Source organism: Arachis ipaensis, chromosome B5 (genome assembly GCF_059453495.1).
Source record: "Arachis ipaensis isolate K30076 ecotype BB chromosome B5, ASM5945349v1, whole genome shotgun sequence".
Lineage (NCBI taxonomy): Eukaryota > Viridiplantae > Streptophyta > Magnoliopsida > Fabales > Fabaceae > Arachis > Arachis ipaensis.
Window position 1 is genome coordinate 43776397 of NC_142440.1, and position 14974 is coordinate 43791370.

General features: G+C 29.8%; 1 protein-coding gene across 1 annotated transcript; it reads right to left on the minus strand.

The window, feature by feature from the left end:
- Positions 1-10104: 10104 nt before the first annotated feature.
- On the minus strand, positions 10105-11252 carry LOC107643566 (calcium uptake protein, mitochondrial-like). The gene is made up of 5 exons (XM_088486078.1): positions 11238-11252; positions 11110-11149; positions 10610-10677; positions 10302-10525; positions 10105-10185 (listed from the first exon to the last, which is right to left on the minus strand). The coding sequence occupies exons 1-4, from the start codon at positions 11250-11252 to the stop codon at positions 10361-10363; spliced, it is 288 nt and encodes a 95-aa protein (XP_088342204.1). The 3' UTR covers positions 10105-10185; positions 10302-10360.
- Positions 11253-14974: the final 3722 nt, after the last annotated feature.

Genomic DNA, 14974 nt, shown 5'->3' on the forward strand with positions numbered 1-14974 from the left:
TAAAGATAACGATAAAATATTTAGAAGATATATTTGTAAGAATATGTGAAAAAATTCACTCATTTTCTATACATGTGTTATACTTAAAAGGTAGGGAGGAAATGTTAATATTCCTTTTTTATTTATTAATACTCTCTAGTTTTAACTTCTGACAGTTAAACCTTAAAGTGATCACAGCTTATTCACCAAGACGTGTGAACAGTGTTTTTATAAGTAGAGTCTCAAATAAATTATTTTTAACTTTTTTTAAATATTTAATCCATTTTAATGATAAAAAACATATTACATGTACTTTTAAGATATTGGTTTTTGAATCAAGATTTTTTAAATTAAAAAATTAGTAAAATAATAAAATAAAAAATTAATTACTATTAAATTAAGATAATAAAATTTATATATACTAGAAATTATAAATTCAATAATAATTAATTTTTTATTTTACTACGTTATTAATTTTTTATTTTAGAGAATCTAAATTCTTAGTTTTTTATTTTATAATTTTTATGAATTTAATAATTATAGAAATAGTTATTTTAATCTTTGTTAAATAATTAGATGAATTTAAGTAACAAATGCCCTTAAGAACACTATACATAAAAAATATAGTTTTTATTTTTATTACGATCATTAACAACGAATTAAAAAAAGTCATTTTCCTATTTTAACTTTTTTAACTAATATTCTTGAGTACTCTTTAATTAATTCTATACTTTAATTAAAAAAAGTCATTTAATTAATATTCTTGAATATATATATATATATATATATACACTCATTGTAATCCCTTGTTCCGTTTAATCACATGGTGGTGAATGGTGACGAAAATTAAGAAATAAACACATGATTATGGAATTATCGGATATAAACATGATCTTTACTTAACTTAGTGATATCAAATTTAGGAGTGACTATTGTTTTTTGTAATTATAAACTTGAATAGCACAGTTTAACAAGGTAATTAATGGAGTTAATACTCAAAATAATTTTTAAAATTCTGAAGTTGTATTATTTCATATTATAAATGATCACTAATTAGAATTTGTTATTGTAGATTTGTCATGTGACTATGTATGTAGAATTTTAAGGTTAACAAAAATTCTAAATTTTTGTCATCATTAAATGATTATGAAGGCATATAGAGTTACATATATACATTCTCTAAATTCAATACTAAGACAGAATCTGTGAAAAAAAATTTAATATAATAGACCTCAAACATCTAAAATAAGAAATTTGACCAAAAAAAAGGAAAAAATATTGATAAAAACCATCTGATGGTAAGAAATAAAAAAATTCAACCCAATAAAAGAGACAATACAAAAAATTCACTTGTATTTATTGTGATACAAATAGCACATTAAAAAAAAAGTGTTTTCATAAAAAGATAAATGAAAAGATACTGTATCCAACTCAAATCTTAAAGTAATAAATTAATAGGTCTCTCATCTTATAAACTTCTCACTCTTCTTTATTTTCTTTGATGTTCATACACTCCTCACACTTGCAACATTAACACAATGATTCTACTGTTGATACATAATAATTTGGTGATTTTACTAATGAGCCTAATGCTCCTGATGCAACTACACAAAGTGGTGATGCTATACAAGTTTCAGAGATTGCCTTCACCTAACTTATTTATTCACAATTAGAAATTCAAAAATAGGTAACATTAAACTTAAAGATTGCAAATTGCTTGTATGAAATAGCCATATCTTATCACTAACCAATCAAACACTTTCAAATTGCTCTTAGATGCCTCCGTCGGATTTACCACCTCCTCTAACTCCACATCAATACGTTACAAGGCCTGATAAGCTGCAACCTAAAAAAAAAGATCAATATCACCAATGAACTCAATGCAGGGAGCAAGTTTTGATAGTAATGTTCATGGATCGAATTCGATCCGCATATCCATGATTTTTATTTGAATTTGATCAAAAAATTGTTGATATTGATTCGATCTGCAAAACTATATGATTGGATCGAATATGATCTACACACTAATAGGATTAGATTGTGAATTTCAGGTAGGTATCTACATGTTCGATCTGCATATTTAAGGATCCGTAAAAAATAAATAAATAAATAAACAAATATTCTTTTTATATTTTATTTCAATTAATAATTATTATATATATTGTATTATTTTATTTTTATTATTTAAGAATATATTTTTAATAATATTATAGGAGTAAACATGTTTAAAAAAGTGAGAAAAAAATTTTATTGATATTTTTAATAAAAATAAATATTTTAAAATATTTTTATATTTTACGGATATATTCGATACCCGATCCGAATAAGATTAGATCAAAGCTTAAAAATCGTAAATATTGGATCAAATTCGATAATTTTAGTGCAGGTTGAATCTAGATTATGGCCATATCCAATCCAATCTGTGTTTACCCCTATATTTTGGAACAGATGCACAATTGGCAAGGTTTATGAAAGGGTTAAGTATGATTTTGGTCCCCAACGTAGGGGATGAAAATTTATTTCGTCCCTCGCCTTTTTTCGCTCCAAAATGGTTCCCAAAATTTCAGTTTGTTTTAAAACCGCCCTTCGGACTAAAATGCCCCCTATCCCTTCTTCCCCAAAATCATGCAAAGCACTAGCACCACTACAACCACCACCACCCACCACCTACCACCACCACCACCACCACCATCATCATCATCATCATCATCATCATCATCATCATGCAAAGCACCAGCACCACTATCATCACGCAAAGAACCCAAAATTTCACAAATTTCAGCAAAAAACCCAGAATTTCACAAATTTCACCAGAATTTCACCAGCACCTAGCACCGTCGTCGTCGTCATCATCATCATCATCATCATCATCATCATCATCATCATCATCATCATCATCATCATCATCATCATGTAAAGAACCCCGAATTTCACAAATTTCAGCAACAACAGTAATATTCCAAGAACCCAGAATTTCACAAATTTCAGCATCAACAACAATAATACTCAAACTCAACTCAGCACCAACAATACTCCAAAATCAAATTTCAGCAACAACAATATTCCACAATAAATTTTACAAAAAATTCAAAAATTTCACAAAAAATCCAATTCACAGAAGAAGAAGAAGTGGCGGACGGCGGGCGGCGGTGCGGCGGTGGAGTCGGCAGGAAGAAGAAGAAGAAGAAGAAGAAATGGGCGGCGGTGCGGCGGCGAGAAGAAGAAGCGGCGGGCAGCGGTTCGGCGGTAAGAAGAAGAAGAAGCGGCGGGCGACGGTGCGGCGGCGGGAAGAAGAAGAAGAAGAAGAAGAAGAAGAAGAAGAAGAAGAAGAAGAAGAAGAAGTGGCGGGCGGCGGTGCGGCGGCATGGCGTCCCTCTTCTCTCCCCCCTCCACCCTCCACCCCCCCCCTTCTTTTTCTTTCTTTCTCGTCCCCTCTCACCCCGCTTCTATATCCCCCTTTCTTTCTTTTTTCTTTTTTATTTTATATTTATTTTATTTTATAATTTTTTAATAAAAGGTAATTTGGTAATAAAAAAATATAATTGGTAAAAAGGACGATTTTAAAACAAATTGAAATCTTGGGGACCATTTTGGAGCGAAAAAAAGGTGAGGGACGAAATAAATTTTCAACCCCTACGTTGGAGACCAAAATCATATTTAATCCTTTATGAAATTTGTTCTCAGTCCAGGCTTCAAACCACTAAGAAAGAAATAGAGAATTATTTAGGTACGTAGTTGTTGTTGCAACAAGTTATGTATGACTTAATTTGTAGAAAGTCTTTTGAAATTCTATTGTTTAAAATTTTTGAGATACCTTGTGTAAAGTTGTATTTTGGAAACTTTAATTATGTATCTATAATTGATGATACTTTTGACATCATTTTTTGTTTTACTTTTGGTATATTATAGCAATTACAACTATTCATTTTGATGACAATCATAAATTTTGAAATCCAGTTAAAAAATATATTTGAGTTAAAATAGTTTTTAATTTGCATATTTGATTTTATATATTATTAATGCATATTTGATTTTCAATTCTCATCACTAATTTGATATTCATTTCTCTTAATTATGTCTTTTTTTTCTTCATTATCTACCCATACAAAAAATTGAAAAAAATTTATAAAAGAAAGAAATATTAGGAGGAGGAGGAGTCTCATATCATAATTTAAAACAACTCATATCATAATTTAAAAATGGTCTCTTTAAATTTGCATTTGTCTTATTCTAATAAAGAATAGATTGCGCATCCCACAACTACACTAATGTGGATCCCAACTCTGTTTCGATGTGCATTCCTCATTATCCACCAAGTACTATGCGAACAAGATCTATCGGAGCTTCTAGAATCTTGGTTGCTGCTCCTCAATATCCTTCCCAAGATAACAGCAACTTCAATCTTAGAGATTTGGGGTTCTTGTTAGTTTTTATGTTCAATCAAGAGGGATTAAATTGATGTTTATAATAATTTGACTTTATCAGATAAATGTTCTTAATACCAGATATCAATTGAATGTGTCTTGTTATTTTTTTTATCGACTGAAATAAATGAAAAAATTAACTTGAATTACATCTTAAAATTTGAGAGTCATTATAATTTTGGGAGTCAAATTGAGTTTGATCTTCAAAAATTATTTTGAGTATTATCTCCAATTAATACTATCAAATTCAAGAGTAACTATTAGATTTTGTAATATCTCATGCAAAATTAAATATTTTTATTTAATAATTATATTTAAATACAATAATATAAAATATTTTTTATTTATTTATTATGTCAAAAATATTTGGTTAATTTAAATAGACTCTATTCAGTGTTTTCTGTTAATTAACAAAAGTAAATTTGGTTAATATTTGGTCATTTTTGTCAACTAATTTAATTATTTTTTAGGATTTAATTTACCATTTGTATTTTTTAAAATTATTTTTGTCAACATCAAAATCTTTTGGTATCAATTTGACGGTTTTCTTTAAAATGTAATATCAATTCTTCTTTTATGAACTTAGAATAGTACTTAAAACATTTAATACTTATTTGGATGCTGTTAAGTTGTTAGAAAATGATATTTTTTAATATATAATGATCTTTCTTTTTTTATTTAATGTATTTGACTAAATTTTAATAGTAAAAATAAAAATACTAGAAAAACAAAAAATATATTTTTTAGAAATTACAATTTATAGTTTTTTAAATATTTTTATTTAAAAAAATATTTTTAATATAATAATTAAACAAAATATATTTTTATATCATTATACCCAAACATAATTATTGAATAAAAGAATATTTTTACATAAAATATTTAAACATAAAATTAATTTACTTTTTTAAAATATTTTTTAAAAATAGATAACTTAAAAAAAAGATATTTTTGTAACAATTCATCCAAACAAACCCTTACAACAATCTTGACATAGAGTGATTTTTGGGTGTCATTTGTAACACCCTAATTTTTAATACTTCATGATCGTACTAAAAGTTCGAGCGGTACTTACCTCTAAACCTTTTTACTATATACTATTTTTATTTAATATTGAGCCTTCGCGAACACGAACCAAAACTTTAATTAAAAAATCGAAGAGTCGGTACTGTAAATCATTTAATCATAAAATTATATATATCCACGTAGTATTATATATATAGACTTATTCAAAGATCCTCAAATACAATTCCTACCCCTCTAAAAACTAAAACAATGAATGACGAGGGGAAAATAAAATCTTACAACTCAACGTGTAAACAGAATCTTCTATGCTCTTGTAGTTTCGCACTAAACCTTCGCACTTGTAGCTGAAAGGGGTGGAAATATGGGATAAGAACTCGGGAGTTCTTAGCAGGGTCGGGGTTAGAAGTTAAGTTCATTATCCAAATTTAAAACTCATATTTTCCTTATAAAAATTTCACACAAAATGACATTTCATATATTTCACACACCTTACTAAGAAATCATTTTAACCAAAACTTGCCACTGGTCCTTCCAATCACGGTCTTTGACCCAAATCATATCAACTCGGCCTACGGCCCAATTCAACACGAATCACCATCAAAACTCAATCATAAAATAGAATCAATCATAGACACAAATAATGCAAGACAAACACAAATCAGAGAACAATTACAGAATATAGAATCCAATCACAAGCACACACAATCATGAAAACATAATCACAACAAGTATGCGCAAACAAGTATGATGCATGTCTTGTCCTATACAGGCCATGAGCTCATGTGTCGGTCTGTTGCCCAATTTCCAACACTAGTCCTGAGATAAGCATTTCGTATTGTCGTCCTTATCTCAGCCAACATCCCCTCCATGAGCATTACACATCACCGTCCTCATGGGAACCTTCCTTCCGGTCTCCAGTGAGCGTTATGCATCGCCGTCCTCACTGAGTCATCCTTATAGTATCAAGTGAGCGTTACGTATCGCCGTTCCCACTAGACACTTGGCACTGAGGCCTAAACAACACTCAATTTCTTTTCAATATTTGCTCTCTACTCTACCGCGGTAGAGATTCCTTTAATTAATACCTTCTTTTATATCTGCTCTATTGTGGCAGACGTTCATTGAAATCTTTTAGTCTTTGATCTCTTCTCACCTGTGGTAGACAGTCTTTTAAAATCTTTTTATCTTTGGTCTCTTCTCTCCTGTGGTAAAGATCTGCTCTCCTGTGGCAGATATCCCTTTAGTTAATACATTCTTTTCTTTCTCATCTTTCTCTTTTATTTTTTTTACTTCTTTTCTTTCTCTCTTCTTTTCTTTAATCTTTTAATTCTTTATCATAACTTAACTTCACATTTTCCCTCGCCTTTTCCTAAGTATCTTATGAAAAAAAATTATAAAGTACTTTAATTAAGTTTGCGTTCTCTAAAACTTTTAAAATCACTCTATTTGCTCTTCTCTAATATATAATAATATTAATAATATTTTTACTAGATATAATATTCTTAATAAAATAATAATAACAACAATATAAATAAGATATTTTAAATAATATATATATATATATATATATATATATATATATATATATTCTTAAATCTTAGTTTATAAAACCTTACTTTTAAACTTTTATAAAATACCCATTTTATCCCTAAACTTTACTTATTACCCAAAAAAACATATATAATGACAAAACTAACTTCAATTTTTATTAAATTACTATTTCATTCCTAAATATAAATATTAATTTTTCGATTATAACTTTATCAAAGAACTGAATCTCATTTCCAAAATTCTTCAAGTTTTCAACTTGAGTTTTAAGTTCGTTTTTTAAACTTTACTATTACCGTTTTTTTTTTCAGTTTTTAATTTAATCTTTCAACTACCAAATCTCATCAATTTCCTCAAAAATATCATATCACAACAGTCCCAAAATCATTAAAAGAACCACAGCTGAGCTGTTCCTTATAACTAAACTAACAAATCACAAGCAACAACAATAATTCAATATAAACTCATTCAAACTCAAACAATAATCAACCAAATCAACATTCACTTATCAAATTCACATTGAATTATTATAAAGTTACCAAAACCTTATCTCTATATGAAATCAAAATAACAGAAACTTCGGAGAAGCTTTTTGATCGAGCTGTTGAAGAAGAAAACGTCAGAAATTATTTGTGCCTTCTAGAATTCTAATTGGCCAAACTCAAACGGAGGAGGAGCTATATCACCGTTAATTTTTACCGGACAAAAATAACGTTAATATGTAGAAAAAGAGGATACAAACACTTTTACCAGATTAAATTTTTTATTAGAGTTACAAATCTAAAAAAATCGAAGCTGAAAGTTTATGTTTCCATGAAGTTCACGCTCTCTCTCTTAGTTTTCTTTCTCCAAATGCATGTTCCACTACAAGGATTTTGTTCATTTGTGGCGGTTTTTTTCCTATTTGTGGAGGTTTCAAACCCCCACAGAAAGGATCGTGGCAGTTTCGAAAACCCCCAAAATTTGAGGTGCCACGAGTTCTTTTGTGGCGGTTTTTCACAACCCCCACAATTCCATTCAGTGGCGGTTTTCTATACCTTTTGTGGGGGTTCTGTGCTTGCGTTTTGTGGCAATTCTTGGTTAATCATTGTGGCGGTTTAGAACCCCCATAAAAATAATTTTCAATTTAAAAAAAAACACATTCATGTGGGTTTCAACCTCCACAAACATGTCAATATTAGTCTGAAATAATTAATCTAGATACTAGAATTACATTATTATACTACTAATCAATTATCATTTAAAAGAAATCTTTAAATAAGACACATTAAAAATTTAGAAGGAAATTAAAATATTACATATTTGAACAAAATTTAACATGAATAATTTGAAATATAAAACAAGGTCTGTCAATATGACCTCGACCAAACTGGATAGTAAATTAATATAAAAACCCCTTCGCATCCCAATTGGATGAAATAAAGATTGTATTTCAACTATATAAAGCACTAAAATTAATTTGACTGATTAAAGCATTCTCGCTGTCACTTGAAAATATGATGACACCCTATGCAGAAACTATAAATATATATTGAAAATTTCAAACTCTAGATAAGTAAGCCACTAGAAAAGAGGTCATTTGATTTAGTGAGTTACCAAAATGATCAAACACTATTCCTGGTTGGCAAACATGCTTGAACAAGCGAATGCCAGGTTCTCTTTCTTCTTCTTCCTGGTTGATCTTGGGATCTTCATCATTCAGAACAGGGTCAAGTTCCTTCACTATCTCTATAGTCTCTTCCAACATGTCATATAGAAGCTTTTGTGCCTGCCACGAGCATCATCATCACCATAAGACCAAGAAAAAGGAATTGGGAAACATGTGGAATATAACACCCACTCATTAGAGTTTTCTTTCAAAAAATTAAATTCCTAAGCCGACATATTAGATATAAACCATTCCTATTTTTTTTTATCTAAATTTTAAAAGAAAAAGACAAATAAATGAAAATTTCTAATTTCTTTATTACGAAACAAATAAATTCCTCTAACCATTGTAAATAAGAAAAAGGACATATGTGTCCTCAGCTTACAAATCAGAATTTAGAAACAGAAAAAAATGAAGGTGCTGTAGGGTACGAACCTAGAGTTGGTTGTGCTTAAGGGTGTGGGGGTTTGGGCTTGCATTCTTGGGCAGCATTAGGGTGACTCCTTTGATGAAACGCAAGCTGTTTTTGCTAACCATCTGCTGCACACTCTACTAGTCTTTCCTATAACATTACTGTTGTATTAGATCTCATCTCTTCCTCTATCTCTATTGTAATTTGACTCAAAAAATAATACAACCCAAAATTAGAGGGGACATGAGAATAGAAACTGTTATTTACTCTACATTACTAAGCCCATTAATCAATCATAACTATACAAGTACATACAAATAATTGAAATATTACTTAATACATTATTAATTATTATTTATACAAATAATTGTACTGTCAAAAGGAGCATAATATTAGTTATTATTTATATATCTGGAAAGTGAATACACAATGAAAGCCATTAGATGTCAATAAATACAAAGTACTAAATGCCTTGATTGACACATAGCCATCATATGATTATATAACTAGTACGCATAAGAAAGGAGGAGAATGGAAAATGGTAAAATGAAAAACAACCCTAAATTTGATCCACTCAAGCAGTCAAGCCCTCCCCTCCAACTTTAGGAAACAATGGATTAAATAGAGAAGGGGTAATAGGATAATACCAGATTTTTTTTCTTGAATAATTTGTGCTGACGTTCAATTGCTTCCTTTATTTCTATTAGTTGCCTATACAAAAGTAAATAAATGAAAATAAAAAATCAAAAGACAACAGAATTCATGTATGTATTATTTAAAATGCAACCTTTTCATAAAGCAAGGTTCCAATTTTGGCCATAAAAAAGAGGCCTACAATCATAAGAAATTTTCATGCTCTGCAATATGGTAAATTCTTTATATAAATACCATCACTTTTTTGAATTCTTCTTTGTCTATTTCCCTATTAACATGATCCTTAGAGAGCTCAGATGCACAAACCAGGATATCATTGATAGTGGACAAAATCAATTGCTATCGTAACAATATGTGTATAATCATTATGATTGTGACATTTTTTCTTGAAGGAAGGAAGAAGATCCTACCCATTATTGTTAAGATCAAACATTTTGAAGACGACTGTGAAGCTGGATTCTGGTATGCTGAGGAGAGTAACAAAAAAGATGTACCTGTAATTGAGGAAGAAATGAATTTGTTATCCAAATTAGCAGCACTTGAAATCTGAACAAATGAGATTGATTCATGTATAGAAGAAGATGTGATAACAACAGAACAGAATACTCACTCTAGAAAAGAAATGACTCCATCATTGTTAGTGTCAAAGAGCATAAAGAATTCAGAGGGTTAACACCGCAATGTACCAAGAACCTGCTCCCCTCTAAGAAAGCCCTCTCTAACACGGTTTGATTCCGAAGGAGGGAACACCGGAACAACAGCACGCATCAAATCTACAGGTGTCATATAAACCTTGCCATTTGCGATTTTGATCGATGCAAAGTACTCGAAAACCTGCAAATTAAATGAATAAGAATCAATATCACTGATCATTGAAGAAACACATAATGGAAAAGACTAAAAAAGTGAAATGATTACCTTTTCTGGAGGGCTCTGTAAGCGGATACGTTTTTCATAGTTGAAGAATACTCTTCTTCTGTAGCTGTCTGTAAAGGATAAACACAAGAAATCCAAAGATTACATTTGGCATAACCTGCTAACATAGAAGATAGAGGCATGACGACGGCAGAGGAGATACAGAGATCAGTCACAAAACGCAAACACACAAATTCTATTTATCATTTGAGGCATTTCCGGAATCAATTAACAGGCATGTCATCATATCATAGAAAACAATCTAATCAATAATCACACTTACTAAAACAACTAAATGAAAAATAAAAAACACAAAGATTGAAGAATAGAAAATCACTAAAGTTTGAAAGAAAAAAAGAAGAAACAAAAGATCAATTCGAAGGGAATCGAAGAAACACATTTTCTAGTAGGCGAATCAGATCAGAGAACGAAGAAATAAAAAATAGGGAACAAAAAAAACCTGAAAACAGATCTGATTTGAAAGAAAGAGCGTTTTTATTTACCTCTTTGAAAGAGCCTGAGCTTCTTCCTCCGTGAGCTTGCCTCGATACAAACAACGAAAAGCGAAAATTAGAAAAAGAATTCAAAAAGTCAAAGAGAGAGAGAGAGAATAGTGGATGAATGTGTGAACCTGGTCTCCATTCATAACTCCAGCAGGCGACGGTCGACGGAGGAAACTTGGCGGCAACGGCGGCAAGGAGATGAATGGCGGTGGCGATGGAATCATGATTCTAGGGTTTCAGACTCTCCCTGCTTGTTCTCTCTCTCGATCGAATAACTCTTTCATTTTTTTTTTATTTTTGGTATGGATTTGGTAAATATTTTTTTGGGTTGGGTTTTTTATAAATAATCGGGTTGAAAAGTGAAAACAAATAGTGAAAGTTTTTAGTCACCAAAAAAAAAAGTGAAAATTTTTGTTAACTCTTTAAAGTTGTTATAAATAAATTATATTGTGGAGGTTTTAATAATTTTCACTAAAAAATTTCTACAAACAAATAAGAATTTTGTAGTGTTCGGTGATGCATGAGGAACAAAACAAAGATGATTAGTGATGAGTGGTGTTTAGGCTTATAGGTGTCAAGGTTAGAAAAATAAAAGAAACAAGTGTCATGGTATATATGTATAAAGGAAACATGTATAAGAATTATATATATGTATATAAGCATGCAGCCACGTTATTTCATTCCTCTTCTTGTTTCCTTAAGGCTTCGGCCAAAATATTTTGGAAAAAAATAAATAATAATATAATTTAATAATAATAATAATAATAGAATAAAATTAAATAATTATATAATAATGACAATATAATATTAATAATAACGATAACAATGATAATATAATAATAGTAATAACAATAATAATGATAATGATAATAATAATAATGATAATAGTAATAATAATAATAATAACAATAAAAATCAATTAAATTTTTTGTCTAACAAAATATTTTGTAATAAATAATTTAAATTTAATAAAATAAATCGTAATTAAATTAAACTTCAATAATTATAAAATTTTGATTTAATTATTTTTGTTAAAAATTAATTTTTTAAAAAATAAAATCTCAATATAATATAATGACTCATAAATAGCTAATTATTTAATTTTTGAAAATCCGAATTGTTATATCATTAAGTTATTAGAATTTTTATTTTATGTTTTAGTGAGCTTAAAAAAATTTTAATAATAAAAATAAAAATATTAGAAAAAAATTAAAAACTATAATTTATATTTTTTTAAATATTCTTTTTTATTTAAAAATATTTTTAATATAATAAATAAATAAAAAATATTTTATATTATTATATCCAAATATAATTATTAAATAGAAAATATTTATTTTTATATGAGATATTTAAATATAAAATTATTTTTATTTTTTAAAAAAATCTTTAAAAAATCATTTGAATTTTTTTTTTTTTGATAAAAACTCATACAAAACCCATAATTTCGTTCAATCAAACTCAATACTAAAATTTAAATAAAAGAAATTGTCATCAGTGTGATATAATTGCAATGACGTATTATTTTTTATGAAAAACAAAACCAAAACCATAAGTACCTTCTTAAAGTTCTGGATCAGCCCGGCTCCATTCCAAACAAACTTAATAATAATAATATGCATGCATGGTAAAAACCAATCTACTTAATCTACTGTATATAATTTAGGCTCGTCAATCAGCATCAATGGTTTTCCTTTCTCTTTAATAAAGTCACTCTTTTGATAAATTCAGAACCAGATGCATGACTGCTTTTAATTAATTGACTCAGTTCCATTCATATCAAATAATGCATGAACACGATACATGTTGCATCCACCACACTGTTAATAATAATTCAACACTTTCGCTTATCCTCTAAAAAGTTCACTCATATACCCACCAAACCTACAGCGATTATGCCCTCTAATATCCTCCTTCGAAAAAATGTGCTTAATTTCAAAATATTTATAACATATATATAACCAAACACCATGTTAGAGCTCTTGTTAACTAATAATTTAAATGATTGAAATATATATTAAAACACTCCGTATCAATATAATCAACGTAAATTAATCTAAAGGGTTGAAGCTAAATTAAATTAGACTTAGGCTTATTTAATGCGTGAGAATAAGAAGAATCAGCTACATACACGCATTCACACTCATTTCCCACTCACGCTCACACGTATCTTTTAAAAACGTGTGTTACACTCACCAAAACATGTGTTACACCCACGGTTCTAAAAAACCCAACCGGTTTACTGATTTATAAATTCAACCGATTCGACCGTAGTTGAACTGAAAAAATCGTTTTATAATAAAATAATAAATAAAATATAAATAAACACACTAAAATATAATTATAATCGAATATAAATTTTAAAATATCATCCAAATTAAAAGTACTATATAAACTATAATGTTATGATCTCATTCAAATATTTTCATATTGTACTTTTCGCTTTTTTTTGTCTTTCCATCCTAACAAATTAAATACAATATATGATAAGCCTAGTATAACATATTAACTACACAAAATCTAATTGTTATTGAGTGTTGGACTTAGAAACTGTCTCAAAGCTCTACTATGGATACTTAATCAATAGCTCAAGCTATTAGAGGCCATCAAACAATTTAAGTCTATTTCCTCAATGTCACAAAAGAGTAATTTAATTATGCAGATTAATATACCCCCCAAAACAAAAAAAGGGTGTAGATTAATATGATAGTAGTGAAGAATTAATTATTTATTCAGAAAAAGAAAAAGGGACAAATAAAGGGAATGTTTACCTCTCTGGAGCAGTAGTATTAAAAAGCTTATCAACTTCTGCAGGGCATAGGGATCGATTCTAGAAAGTGTCAAGTTTTGAAACATTAAACAATAGAAAGTATAAATTAAAATGAGCATGGAAGCTAAGTAAACGGAGGTGCATATTAGAGTGGATAAAAAATGTTGTTACATACTTTTATCTGTATCCAACAATCGAAAGGTACAATTTGAAAACTCTATAGCTTCACTTGTTAGCTCCACACTCTATTTCTAGGCATAAGAGTCTGATATGAATAATAACAGCAGCAAAATTCAACCAATAATAGCAGCAAAATTCAACAATTATTCAACCAATAACAGTAGCAAAACTCACAGAATAATTAACAATTATTAAATCCATAATAAGTTTACAGATTATTCAACAATTATTGTTTAAAAAAAAACCTAGAGGCTAGAAGCATAAAAGTATAAAACAGAAAGAAAATCGGTGAACAGAACTGACCGGTGCAACCGAGCTGACGCCAGGCCACGGTGGAAGAGAGGTGTACGACAGAGGCAGGAGGCGAGTCCGGCAACGGTCTTTCTAGAGTTGAAACGGCGATGATGGTGGAGAGTTGCACGATCATGACTGTAACCTTCGAGGCTCCAACTTGCAACGGCAGCGGGAGCAGTCTAGCAGCTGGACGGAAGTGGCTGAGACAACTTGCCGGCAGTGAGAGGAAGGACGAGCTGGAGGGTGGGTGAGGGAGGGAGAGGGAGAGGGAGAGCTGCACCATCGTGTCTTGTGTTGAGCAAGGGTTAGTGGAATGGGTTACTAAGTTAGGGACTTAGGGTTGCTGGGTTAGATGGAAAGGACCAAACGGTTGCGTTTTGGTCAAATTTCAAAAATCGGCCGGTTCACGATTCGGTTCGACCAACCAATTTTCGGCCGGTTTTGCGGTTCAACGTCGGTTTCTAATCCTGTGGTTTTGCCATTAGTCGGAACCAGGATTTCCATCAATTAGCGGTTCATTCGGTTTGACCGTCTGATTCGAACTGATTTTCAGAACCTTGGTTACACCCTCACTTTTCCACACACACACGAAAGAATAAGAAGAAATAGAAAAGGAGAGAG